General features: G+C 43.8%; 2 protein-coding genes across 4 annotated transcripts in view; one reads left to right on the forward strand and one right to left on the reverse strand.

Annotated features, from left to right (window-relative positions):
- Window positions 1-239, reverse strand: part of slc17a8 (solute carrier family 17 member 8) — a 34,754-nt gene extending 34,515 nt beyond the window's left edge. Inside the window, exon 1 of the mRNA XM_035790280.2 lies at window positions 45-239. Coding sequence (XP_035646173.1) covers window positions 45-145 — 101 coding nt within the window. The 5' untranslated portion in view covers window positions 146-239. The remainder of the gene's footprint in view (window positions 1-44) is intronic.
- A 10,462-nt stretch (window positions 240-10,701) lies between these two features.
- The window catches only part of bmal2 (basic helix-loop-helix ARNT like 2), a 35,636-nt gene continuing 32,810 nt past the window's right edge, over window positions 10,702-13,527 (forward strand). For 2 of the 3 annotated variants that reach the window (XM_035789748.2, XM_035789750.2), the window contains exon 1: window positions 10,703-11,457. In XM_035789748.2, coding sequence (XP_035645641.1) covers window positions 11,400-11,457 — 58 coding nt within the window. In that variant the 5' untranslated portion in view covers window positions 10,703-11,399. Of the gene's footprint in view, window positions 11,458-13,527 lie in introns of all 3 variants that reach the window. The other variant, XM_035789749.2, reaches the window with a different exon arrangement.

Raw genomic sequence — 13,527 nt, forward strand, 5'->3', positions numbered from 1 at the left:
ACAATCACAGTTCCCCCATAATTTCCAGACACTCCCAGACTCACCTCTGCAGGTTCCCCAGACCGTCTCCTACTGTATTCTTCACCTCCTCCTTCCCTGGTTTCAGAACCCGCTCCTTCAGCCCCGAAAACCCCCCAAAAGGCATCCTCTTCTGTTTCTCCCTGTCCTGTTCCCTCTCTTTATTTCACAGGAGTATGTCTCTCCCCCTATTTCTTGCACACTTTGCTCTGAAAAACACAAAAAAGATCTGCTAGATGTGGTTGCTCATCTTTCCTGAGTTCTTATGCACCATGGGGCTGGCTCCGCCTTTGTGTGGTGCCACGGGTCCCTCAGACGTTCCTCAGATGTGTGATGGGCTTGTGCTGTCTGTCTCTCTCTGGCGTGACCAGGGGATCAGACTGGGATACAAGGGGATGATGGGCACAGTGAGGAATGACTAGGTGGAGGTGGAGGGTGTTCTTGTTGAGGCTAAGGGTGTGCAGATGTACACCTCAAGGTCCAAGTCACCAGATAAAACTCCTAGCATGGAATGGGTCACGTCACCTTCAGGGGGTTCAGTGGGAAGAGAGATACATGGAGGGAAGGAGAGAGAGAGAGTGAAAGAGTACAATCCACCACCTCAGTATCTTCAACAGCCCCCTTTGCTTTCCTCGCCTTCTGATAGCTCCACCAGATGTTGCGTGGAGGGGCTGGGGTACCTGTCTGCCTCCCCTCCTAAAGTCCACACCCCGTTCCCTCATTAGCTCCCAGCCCTCTAGCCCCACATCCTCAGCCAACCATGTTCATCTGATACCAACCTAGTGGATGAATGATTAAATATTGACAAGCTGCATTCAAAGAGAGACAAGAGTACCGTGGCTGCTGTGGTGTAACATAAGACTCAACTATAATCATGTTCCCGGTACACCACTCCCCATTCTTTGGCAGCTTTTCCATAGGACTATCATTTGGATTATCTGTCAGCAGCAACAGAGCTAGCCAGTGAGCTATTCAGACAGAGATACTGTAGCTAGCTATCGCCAGTGTCATACTGCTCTGCAGGTATACACTTACCTGCATGTGCATCTATTCAGTCACACCAAATGACACCTTTATGGGGGTTTCCCTAACTTCATGCTTATTTAACTGGTACGGGCAAGCCCCACCAGCCCACCTTTTTCCAGTGTGACTCTCTGTATTTGCCGGGTCATTAAATATGCATGCGGATATTGAGATTTAAAAATGTATCGGTGGTGCACCGAGCTCTAGACTCTGTTTTACTAACGGGTTGCACCAGAGTGACGGTTTGGGGCAGTGCTGCGCACGCGTGTGTCGTGAAAATGCCCTGCACCCACTTTTTCTGCAAGGACCCACTATGCAGACCCTCCAATTCAGTGGAAAGAACATTTAGTCTCAGAGGAAATGATGGAATTCTGGATTTTGTTTCCTTGAGGTGGAGATGATGCTCTAGGAGTGTAATTCAGTATGGCGTTATCTGGGACGACATGATGATATATATGTTGATTGTGGTTTCATATGATGGGTCATTGATAGGGCCATAAAACTAGGGCCTGGTGTGTTTTTTTATATTTTTTTTAAACCTTTATTTAACTAGGGAAGTCAGTTAAGAACAAATTCTTATTTTCAATGACAGCCTAGGAACAGTGGGTTAAGTGCCTGTTCAGAGGTAGAACGACAGATGTGTACCTTGTCAGATCAGGGGTTTGAACTTGCAACCTTCTGGTTACTAGTCCAATGCTCTAACCACTAGGCTACCCTGCCGTGTTGTCGCACATCAGATAGAGCAACGACTCTTCATGTTTGCATTAATGTTCATTTGATATGCGTCACATTTAAAATGATGCCACCTGTCGGAGACAATGGGGTCCGGAGTGTACATTCAACTCCGTTGGGGTTCTTCTCTTTACACTTTCAGGAAAAGCCGTGCCTACCATCTAGTGGTTAGAAGGAGGTACAGGCCTAGACCATATCTATAACGAACTGATTGCTAAGTCTATAACCCCTTTATAGAAGGTGCATAATTTAAAGTGGTTCTCTAAGCAAACATTGCTTAACCTCTTCTTTGTTAATAATTCCAGAGAGAAAATAGTGTGTCTATCTATTTAATTTGGATAGTATGTCTGCCTATTTCCATGTTAAAGCCTCAGCCCTCCATATAAGATACCTTAAGTTTAAATCCATCAAAACCTGCGCCGGATGAATGTGGAGGGCATTGGAGCTGTCGATGGTGGGTCATGGACAGCCATAGCTAGAACAATGCCTCACTGTTGAACAGGAGCGTTTCTAGTAATATTCGAATAATCTTTCAGGAGGGGCTGGTGCCACCACGGCCCCCCTTCTGGTACCGCCCCTGCTGTTGAGTACATAGCTGTATACAGTAGAATAGATCACAAGCTGTAGGCAGTTGTCACTAGTTACCACAGCTACAAAGTAGGGATGGGCTGTATTATATTACATTTATTAAAACAAAAATCAGCTTTTTGGACTTAATTTAAGGTTAGGCATAAGGTTAGAAGTGTGGTTAAGGTTAGGGTTAGGTTTAAAATCAGATTTTAAGAAAATAAATTTAAGAAATATGCGGGGGTTATGACTTTGTGGCTGTGGTAGTGACGACTGCTGTAGGCTACGTTGACTCTCACAGCTGCGTGAAATCTGCGGCATTAAGCGACATTAATGGGTCTAAATGAGCAAAAAGCTTCAAAATAAAAGTTCTCAGCGTACTTGAACACAAGATAACAAATCGTAGTGTTTGAATGTTAAATGACGAGACAGAAGCATTGATGCGAGTACAGTCTTGTTCAGTACATCACAATTACATCCGGGTATCTCAAGCACACCTGGGAAAACACATGAGTTGCAGTAATGAACATTTACCAACAGATGGCATCACTGTGCCATTTAACACCCATAACATCTTCCCTTTAATAAAATAGGACAGGAGGTGTCAATTCACGAACAAAACAAACCTATTAATAATTTCCAACATTTTTTTCCCTTTTTTTTTCTCAGGTAACAACAACACATTTAGATATTCTCTTCACTTCTATCAATTCAATTCAATTCAATTCAAGGGCTTTATTGGCATGGGAAACATGTGTTAACATTGCCAAAGCAAGTGAGGTAGACAACATACAAAGTGAAAATATAAAGTGAAAAACAACAAAAATTGACAGTAAACATTACACATACAGAAGTGTCAAAACAGTAAAGACATTACAAATGTCATATTATATATATATATATATATATATATATACAGTGTTTTAACTATGTACAGATGGTTAAAGGACACAAGATAAAATAAATAAGCATAAATATGGGTTGTATTTACAATGGTGTTTGTTCTTCACTGGTTGCCCTTTTCTCGTGGCAACAGGTCACAAATCTAACTGCTGTGAAGGCACACTGTGGAATTTCACCCAGTAGATATGGGAGTCATACATTGGGCAGGAAGTTAGGAAGTGCAGCTCAGTTTCCACCTCATTTTGTGGGCAGTGAGTACATAGCCTGTCTTCTCTTGAGAGCCATGTCTGCCTACGGCGGCCTTTCTCAATAGCAAGGCTATGCTCACTGAGTCTGTACATAGTCAAAGCTTTCCTTAATTTTGGGTCAGTCACAGTGGTCAGGTATTCTGCCGCTGTGTACTCTCTGTGTAGGGCCAAATAGCATTCTAGTTTGCTCTGTTTTTTTGTTAATTCTTTCCAATGTGTTAAGTAATTATCTTTTTGTTTTCTCATGATTTGGTTGGTTCTAATTGTGCTGTTGTCCTGGGGCTCTGTAGTGTGTGTTTGTGTTTGTGAACAGAGCCCCAGGACCAGCTTGCTTAGGGGACTCTTCTCCAGGTTCATCTCTCTGTAGGTGATGGCTTTGTTATGGAAGGTTTGTGAATCGCTTCCTTTTAGGTGGTTGTAGAATTTAACGGCTCTTTTCTGGATTTTGATAATTAGTGGGTATCGGCCTAATTCTGCTCTGTATGCATTATTTGGTGTTTTACGTTGTACACGGAGGATATTTTTGCAGAATTATGCGTGCAGTCTCAATTTGGTGTTTGTCCCATTTTGTGAAGTCTTGGTTGGTGAGCGGACCCCAGACCTCACAACCATAAAGGGCAATGGGCTCTATGACTGATTCAAGTATTTTTAGCCAAATCCTAATTGGTATGTTGAAATTTATGTTTCTTTTGATGGCATAGAATGCCCTTCTTGCCTTGTCTCTCAGATTGTTCACAGCTTTGTGGAAGTTACCTGTGGCGCTGATGTTTAGGCCAAGGTATGTATAGTTTTTTGTGTGGTCTAGGGCAACAGTGTCTAGATGGAATTTGTATTTGTGGTCCTGGTGACTGGACCTTTTTTGGAACACCATTATTTTGGTCTTACTGAGATTTACTGTCAGGGCCCAGGTCTGACAGAATCTGTGCATAAGATCTAGGTGCTGCTGTAGGCCCTCCTTGGTTGGTGACAGAAGCACCAGATCATCAGCAAACAGCAGACATTTGACTTCGGATTCTAGCAGGGGGAGGCCGGGTGCTGCAGACTTTTCTAGTGCCCGCGCCAATTCGTTGATATATATGTTGAAGAGGGTGGGGCTTAAGCTGCATCCCTGTCTAACCCCACGACCCTGTGTGAAGAAATGTGTGTGTTTTTTGCCAATTTTAACCGCACACTTGTTGTTTGTGTACATGGATTTTATAATGTCATATGTTTTACCCCCAACACCACTTTCCATCAGTTTGTATAGCAGACCCTCATGCCAGATTGAGTCGAAGGCTTTTTTGAAATCAACAAAGCATGAGAAGACTTTGCCTTTGTTTTGGTTTGTTTGGTTGTCAATTAAGGTGTGCAGGGTGAATACATGGTCTGTTGTACGGTAATTTGGTAAAAAGCTAATTTGACATTTGCTCAGTACATTGTTTTCATTGAGGAAATGTACGAGTCTGCTGTTAATAATAATGCAGAGGATTTTCCCAAGGTTACTGTTGACACATATTCCACGGTAGTTATTGGGGTCAAATTTGTCTCCACTTTTGTGGATTGGGGTGATCAGTCCTTGGTTCCAAATATTGGGGAAGATGCCAGAGCTAAGTATGATGTTAAAGAGTTTTAGTATAGCCAATTGTAATTTGATGTCTGTATATTTGATCATTTCATTGAGGATACCATCAACACCACAGGCCTTTTTGGGTTGGAGGGTTTTTATTTTGTCCTGTAACTCATTCAATGTAATTGGAGAATCCAGTGGGTTCTGGTAGTCTTTAATAGTTGATTCTAAGATCTGTATTTGATCATGTATATGTTTTTGCTCTTTATTCTTTGTTATAGAGCCAAAAAGATTGGAGAAGTGGTTTACCCATACATCTCCATTTTGGATAGATAATTCTTCGTGTTGTTGTTTGTTTAGTGTTTTCCAATTTTCCCAGAAGTGGTTAGAGTCTATGGATTCTTCAATTGCATTGAGCTGATTTCTGACATGCTGTTCCTTCTTTTTCCGTAGTGTATTTCTGTATTGTTTTAGTGATTCACCATAGTGAAGGCATCTATCTCTGTCTGTCAACAATCCCTGATGGGAAACCTACAGATTAAGTATTTTTGGTGGCTGGGACAGACGCCCGCAGCGTGAAAAGACAGGGGGCTTGTCTGTGAGGACTGCGGGTTCCCGCACAGGTGTGTCACCTGACTGTCTAAGGAGAGTATTGATGGGCGAAGGAGCGGCAGACCTGTGATCCCCTGGCTCTTCGCCCAGTGCCTCAGGCCCCATGTGACTTGCTGGGGTTCCGTATTTTGTCATGCGACCCCTTTGACCATCAGGGTTCTGAGTAGGTGCTGGCTCAGCAATCCGAAGGTCAACCCTGTTACGACGGTACAGTGATCCATTCACTTCGACCAAGTAGGAGCGTGGTGCCACTTTCTGTACACACGATCCGAGTCTCCAGAGGCCCATCCGGTCCCCTGGTAGTGGCTTCATTTGCACCTTTTCACCCACCCTGAGCTCAGGTAAGTCTTTTGCTGATTTGTCGTAGATGAACTTGGAGACCTGTCTTCTGTGACGTAGCTTCACCAGCACGTCTGTCACCACACATGGCTCCAGAAGAGTGCTGGCTACTGGCAGAGCTGCTATCCATACCTTCTGTCTGGGTATTGCGCCACTGCAGGATTGCTTTCTAGGCATCTTTTCCCTCTCGCAGAGCCTTTTTGCAGAGGTTCTTTGCGATTTTTCCTGCGGACTACACCTTCCCATTAGCTTTTGGGTGTCGTGGTGATGAAGTGACGTGCTCAAATTCCCATCATGCAGCAAATCTTTTGATCGTTTTTGATCGTTGTCTCTGCTGAGAGGTCGGAGAGGAGGTCAATCTCCCAAAAGTCTGAGTAATGATCGACTACCAGCAGAAAGTCTTTGCCACTCTGCTGGAACAGATCTAGACTTACTATCTGCCAGGGGCGCATCGGTAGCTCGTGGGACATCATCGTCTCTCTCTGTTGCTCAATGGCATATTCATTGCATATTGTGCATTTACTGACATAGTCTTTGATTTCACTCTGAATTCCCTGGCCAATACAGTGTGTCACATGCTTGTCTGTAACAGGCCTCACCTCCTATGTGACTTGAGGGCACGCGCGCCAACATCTCAGGGCGCAGGGGAATAACAACTCTCTGACACTTGAATATTACTCCGTTATGAACACTGAGCTCCTCTTTGACTGGCCAATATTCTCTGACGGCTAAAGCAGTTTCTTCCTTGCAGTCGGGCCAGCCCATCAGAATCACAGACCTCAATGCCTGGAGTTGCTCGTCCCTGTCTGTGTGCTGTCTGATTTGTATAAGGCGCTGGTCCGTAACATTGAGGTAGTCAGCCTGGTTGATGTGTTCAACATCCACTTGCTCTGTTTGTAAGCTGCACACTGCGTGTTGTTCATGCATGGAGCGTTTGTGAGTGCCTGATGCAGTAGCCCTGCTGAGCGTGTCACTCACATACGTCTCTGGCCTTGGCTTACACACCACCTTGAGGTTGTAGTTTTGTAGGGCCAGTAGCATGCTCTGCAGTTGTTTTGGGGCATTCAGAAGAGGCTTGCTGAATATAGCAATAAGGGGCTTGTGATCTGACTGTGCGGTAATATTGTGGCACCCGTACAGGTAGTGGTGGAAGCGTTGGCATGCAAACACAATGCTGAGGCACTCCTTCTCTATCTGGGCATAGGTCTGCTCTGTTGGGGTAAGTGCCTGAGAGGCGAATGCCACAGGCTGGCCCTCCTGCATGAGGCAACAGCCAAGTCCATCCTGGCTTGAGTCACTCTGAATCGTGACAGGTTTTGACACATTGTAGTATCGCAGTACAGGTGTCTGGGTGACCAATTGTTTTATTTCCCTCACCGCTGTGTCATGTTTTGGGAGCCAATGCCAGATGGTGTCCTTGTCCATGAGCCTCCTCAGTGGTTCACACACTTCAGAGAGCCGCGGTAGGAATTTGGCCAGGTAGGTGACGAATCCGACAAAGCGCTGCACTCCCTTCACGTCAGATGGGTGGGGCATTACCAAGACAGCCTTCACTTTATCAGGATCCGCCTTCAATCCTGTGGAGGACAAGATGTGCCCATGAAAGCGGACCTCTGGCACTTTAAACTGAAGCTTTTTTATGCTTAGCCTTAGCTTGACCAGTCTGCATCTGACCATCAGGGCCAGCAGCTTGGTATCATGGTCACATTCTGCCTCCTCATCACTGTCCCCACAGCCCACTACGAGAATGTCATCTACTATGGGTTCCACGCCACTGAGTCCCATCAACAGCTCATGCTGTTTCTGCTGATACACCTCTGGAGCCACGGAGCCACCAAACGGAATATTTTGTGTCTAAAAGGTGGTCATGTAGCTGCTGGGCTCGTAGAGCTTGGGAGCTTGTAAAGAACATCCTCCAATGTGGGCATAATGTAATGTGAACATCGCAGAGCCAGGTTGAGGTGTTTAGGATCAATGCATATCTGTAGCTTGTCTGGTTTCTTGACGATAACCATATTACTTATCCAGTCTGTAGGCTCGGTGACGGATATGATGTTGGCCATCTGCTTTGTATTTGTCAAGCTGAGCCTTCGGAGCTGCTTTCATGGCCACTGGTACATTGCGGGGTGCACACTGGACAGGCTGGATTATTGCGTCCAACTCAAAGTGGACTTCCCCAGGAACTGACTCGACCGGTGCGTTGAAGACATCATGGTACTTGCTTAGGAGTGTCTCCTTGCTCAGGGGCCCAGCCTGGACTTTGTCTATAATGTTAAGATCAGCTGGGATGGTGAAGTTAATAAGCCCAAGGCGCTCGCATGTAGAACCTGACAGTAATGGCTGTTGACTAGCCTCAACTATTTCAAACTCAAGGGTGTGTTTCTGGCCACGTAAAACACACTCTGTCACAAACGGGCCTAAAGAGGTCATGAACTGGCCTGAATACAGTTTAAGCTTGGTGCTACTCTGTGTGAGTTTGTCTCTGGGCGCGAGCCACCTTTTGTCTTTAAGGCTCATAACGTTGCATGTGGCCCCTGAATCTAGCTGGCATTGCTGTGGTTTATTATTAAGTAGCAGAGTGACAAACCACTTTTGTCCTTTTGCCCTCACTGCCCCTATGCACTTGCTAGCATATACATCCTCTGTGCTGTCGTTCCCTTCATCTGTGTTTGTTTCCATAGAGTGCACTTTACCCTCCTTTATCTTGCTTTTCATGCAGACCCTTGCGAAGTGATTAGCTGTACCACAGGATTTGCATATTTTTCCATAGGCTAGGCAGTGTTCTTTTCCTCGTCCATGAGAAATGCCACAATATCGGCATGTATTGGTGTTGTCTACTGCAGAGTTGGCTGTAGTATTAGCATTAGCTGTGGCAAAGGGGAATTTCTTTACTGGCTGCCTGAATGTAGCATTGACATTGTCCATATGTTGCCTTTCTAGCTCCATGGACCTTATCCGTATATCAGTAAGCTCTGCTGCACGGCATGTCTCCACTGCCAAGACCAGCGTCAGGTCACGTTCTTTCAGCAAACGTCTGCGGGTGCCTTCATCAGTTATGCCAAGCACAATGTTATCTCTGATCAGTTGATCAGCACCATAGTCACATGTAGCTAGCTGCCTTTTCCCTTAACCTAGTGACAAAGCTGTCAATAGACTCCCCGTCCTCCTGTTTGCAACAACCGAAAACATAACGCTCGTAGATTACGTTCTTTGCTGGCTTAAAGGAATCTTCAAGAGCATCAAGAATAACTGTAGCGTTACCTTGCTGCGCTGCTGTTAGGTTCAGGTTGTGTTTGTATACGTGTCGGCATTCAGTTCCCATTATAGTCCTCAAAGTGGCAGCCACTACCTCATCGTCCTTTTCCAGACGTCCCGTTGCTAGCGCATAGTCCTCCCATTCACCTCGAAACGTATCCCAGTTCGTGCTCCAATCCCAACTGAGCTTCATAATGGCGATTCCTCAGTAAAAGGCACATGACAGCCCACTTGGATTGGTGGCAGCTAGAAAGCCTGTGACGACGACCACCGAATGCCGCCCGAACAAGGAGAGGCACCAACTACAGCGGAAGTCGTGACACCGTGAAGCATGTTGGTGGCAGCATCCTGCTGTGTGGATGTTTTTCAGCGGCAGGTACTGGGAGACTAGTTAGGATTGATGGAAAGATGAACGGAGCAAAGTACAGAGAGATCCTTGATGAACACCTGCTCCAGAGCGCTCAGGACCTCAGACTGGGACGAAGGTTCACCTTCCAACAGGACAACAACCCTAAGCACACAGCCAAGACAATGCAGGAGTGGCTTCAGGACAAGTCTCAATGTCCTTGAGTGGCCTAGCCAGAGCCCGGACTTGAAGCCAATCGAACATCTCTGGAAAGACCTGAAAATAGCTGTGCAGCGACGCTCCCCATCCAACCTGACAGAGCTTGAGAGGATCTGCAGAGAAGAATGGGAGCAACTTCCCAAATACAGATGTGCAAGCTTGTAGCATCATACCCCAGAAGACTCAAGGCTGTAATCACTGCCAAAGGTGGTTCAATAAAGTACTTAGTAAGAGGTCAGAATACCTCTGTGATATGTCAGTTTTTTATTTTTAGATATTTGCAAAACATTCTAAAAACCTGTTTTTGCTTTGTCATTATGGGGTATTGTGTGTAGATTGATGAGGGGGGAAACAATTGAATCAGTTTTAGAATAAGGCTGTAACGTAACAAAATGTGGATAAATTCAAGGGGTCTAAATACTTTCCGATAGCATTGTATATAGAACTAACAGTACAGTAGCAAATAGCTGTAGACCTTCTTTAGTTTAAATGGTACAGAAGCAAACATGTGTAGACTAATCAATCAATCACATTTATTTTTAAAAACTATTTACAGTGCTTTACTGATACTCGGCCAAAAAAAACAAAAGAGCAAGCAATGCATATGCAGAAGCACAGTGGCTAAGAAAAGCTCCTCAGAAGGCAAGAACCTATGAAGGGCAATCTTCGTTTATTTATTTAAATAATATGTTGTTTTTTTCTTCAATAAATGTATGCTTAAGTCACTTTAAACTATGATTTTGTGATTTTTTAATCAGAAACATTTCCTGTAAATTAAGTAAAAACAATCCAGGGAAACTTTAATTCTGAAATGTAGCTCATGATCACGTCACCTAAATTTCGTAATATTCACTATAGACCTCGCCTATGGTTTGCTCAGCCTCCCCTTTGGAAAAAATGAATGCGGAAAGAATAGGGTTTTGGAATAAACGCTGAAAATAAGGTCCGAGGTTAACACAGGTTTCGGATAGTATATACGTTTTGTTCTATGCCATTATACCGTCAGTTAACATGACCTTTATGTTTTTTGTATTATTACATACATTCTTCAAATTTCACAAAAAGCGACATTAGCTCATAAAGATTGTCAAAGCACAAAACGTATCGCCTAAACCTATGTTTACCACAATCATTAGTTTCGGTGATTATTCCCCCCAAAACTACATTACTTTTCCTTATAGGCTTGGTCCAACGAACCATGGCAGAGTTATCGCTTATAAAAAGGCGCCATTACTATTTCTTTCTATGTCCTCTCTCACCCCGACTTAGAAAGAAAATCCGTGAAGAGCCGTGCTTTTTTAATGGGTGATTTGAGTGCAGTGATGCCAAACATACGAAACCATCTTTGGCCAGACGGTGGATGGACGCTGTTTCTCCACTTCCGCAAGTTCACGGATTTGTAGGTTACGTTGTGTCCCTATTACACCGTGTACTTTCCTTTCACGTTTTTGTCTCCCCGATCGCTCCACCCTTGGAAGAATAAATCAGTCAATTATACAACACACTGCCCTCTCTTCCCTCCACACTATCCTATACTACCGCCTTATCCACATGCATTGGAGTCTTGGGCCCCGGCGTACCGGCTCCAGCCATGTCGGCAAGGAATGCAGCGGCTGGCGGCGGTGACAGAACGACAGGGGAACAGACAGGTACATTACATTACAGGACACCCACTATATCTGGTAGCTTCTACTGGTTTCATTTTTTCGGTCTGTGTCGACTCGCAAGTGAATGCCCGTTCTAAAGTGGCCGCAGAGGGGTATGGGGAACTATGCAAACGTCTCAATGATTGGCCAAAGCTCCTCTGCGCCCTATCCAAAACTAGGTCAGTAGATCAGTCGAGCAATCTTACACTACGGTATTCCTGTTGACAATGTAGCCAAATTAGGTAGCTGGGTAGCTACTATGTATCGCCGTCGAGGTTTATGAATACTGTCGGCAACTGTAGCGAGAACACACGTCTAATAATACATGTTTCCTTGAATAGCTTAGCATAGTGCGCTATAGCCTACCGTGGGTCGGGCTATGTTATGCTATGTTATTCCATAGTAGTCTATAGGCCTCTTGTCAACGTTAGGTCCGAAATCTGCTACAATTCAGACAAAGCGATAAAAATTATGTAGGCTTATGATTTGGGGTAATTTTTCTAAAGATACGCTGCAGCAATGAGAAAGAAATGCATGTGGTTGATAAGCTAAAAGTTATACTTTTTATTTGATGGGCCTACATAGGCCTATGTTATTCATCTTTGCAACGAAAGGCTATACCAAAAACAATAGCCTGATATTTAGGCCATGGCCGTAGCCTAAATGGTATGGCTACTATTTGTCTTTGATTGCTACAAATGTAGAAAATACAACAGTTTTGGGTTGCATTTTGTGTTTGTTACTTGCACTAAATTGTGTGATTATATCACTGCCATTATTGATAAGTGTTAATTCAAGATGGCCTACTTCGTTTGTTACCGTTAACAAACAGTCCAATAACGAGTGTAACATTTATTTTGCAGAAAAACAACTTTTTCAATCATTATTGTATGCCTGATGACTGTGGTTAAGAGAGAGCCTAGTGGTTGTGCAAGCATAGTGCACTAGTGGCCTACATTGCCCTATACTATAGGCTATTTGTTGATAATACTTTGAAAAAAACATGTATTTAGCCAAATATATTGTTATATTAGGCCTAAACATAAATATGAGGCAAAGTTTTCCACATGTTTAAGCCCCTAATAGCTATGAATATACACACACAGACTGAACAGCTTCTATCTCAAGGCCATCAGATCGTTAAATAGCCATCACGAGCACAGAGGCTGCTGCCTACATACAGACTTGAGATCATTGGCCACTTTAATAAATGGAATATTAGTCACTTTTTTAATAATGCCACTTTAATAATGTTTACATATCTTGCATTACTCATATATGTATATACTGTATTCTATACTATTCTACTGTATGTTAATCTATGCCGCTCTGACATTGCTCGTCCATATATTTATTATTATTCATTCCATTCCATTCCTTGACTTAGATTTGTGTGTATTAGGTATTTGTTGTGAAATTATTAGGTATTACTTGTTAGATATTGCTGCACTGTCAGAACTATAAGCACAAGCATTTCGCTACACCCGCAATAACATCTGCTAAACACGATTTGATTTGAAATCACCAAAACAAAACAGTTTTTAAGGACTAGAGAAAATAATGATAGCATGGCCTGTATTTGGATTGTATTGACACTGTATGGTTTTTCGTCATCTGTATATTAGAAAAAATTCACTGTTCGATCATTTCATAAAGATGTTCCTTGTCTGTGTGTTATGGGCAGGCTGAGTGCTGAGGTGTGACAGTTATACAATAGGCCTATCTAGGTCAAACAGCAACTCTTCTAGGCCTGACTATGTTGTGCGCTCTCTCCCCTCAAGCTAGTCTCAGTAGGTCTCGTGCATTTATTTACAGAACTAAAACATTGATTAGGCTGCAATTCTCAACATTCATATGCTCTTAAACTGTAGTTTTGTTGACAAAGTTGTGGGGTGAATATGTTAGTTGAAGAGAAATCTGCTGCCTTGCCTGTCAGAGTAGCCTACATCATATCAAGACACATGGAGCCATTTTGCCTCCATACAATGGCTCAGAACCGTAATGGATGCTTGCACACACTGCATATGCTTTATCAAACAGCTATAGACACACACAGTCCTTGAGACCTATGGT

Source organism: Oncorhynchus keta, chromosome 17 (assembly GCF_023373465.1).
Source record: "Oncorhynchus keta strain PuntledgeMale-10-30-2019 chromosome 17, Oket_V2, whole genome shotgun sequence".
NCBI classification, from domain to species: domain Eukaryota; kingdom Metazoa; phylum Chordata; class Actinopteri; order Salmoniformes; family Salmonidae; genus Oncorhynchus; species Oncorhynchus keta.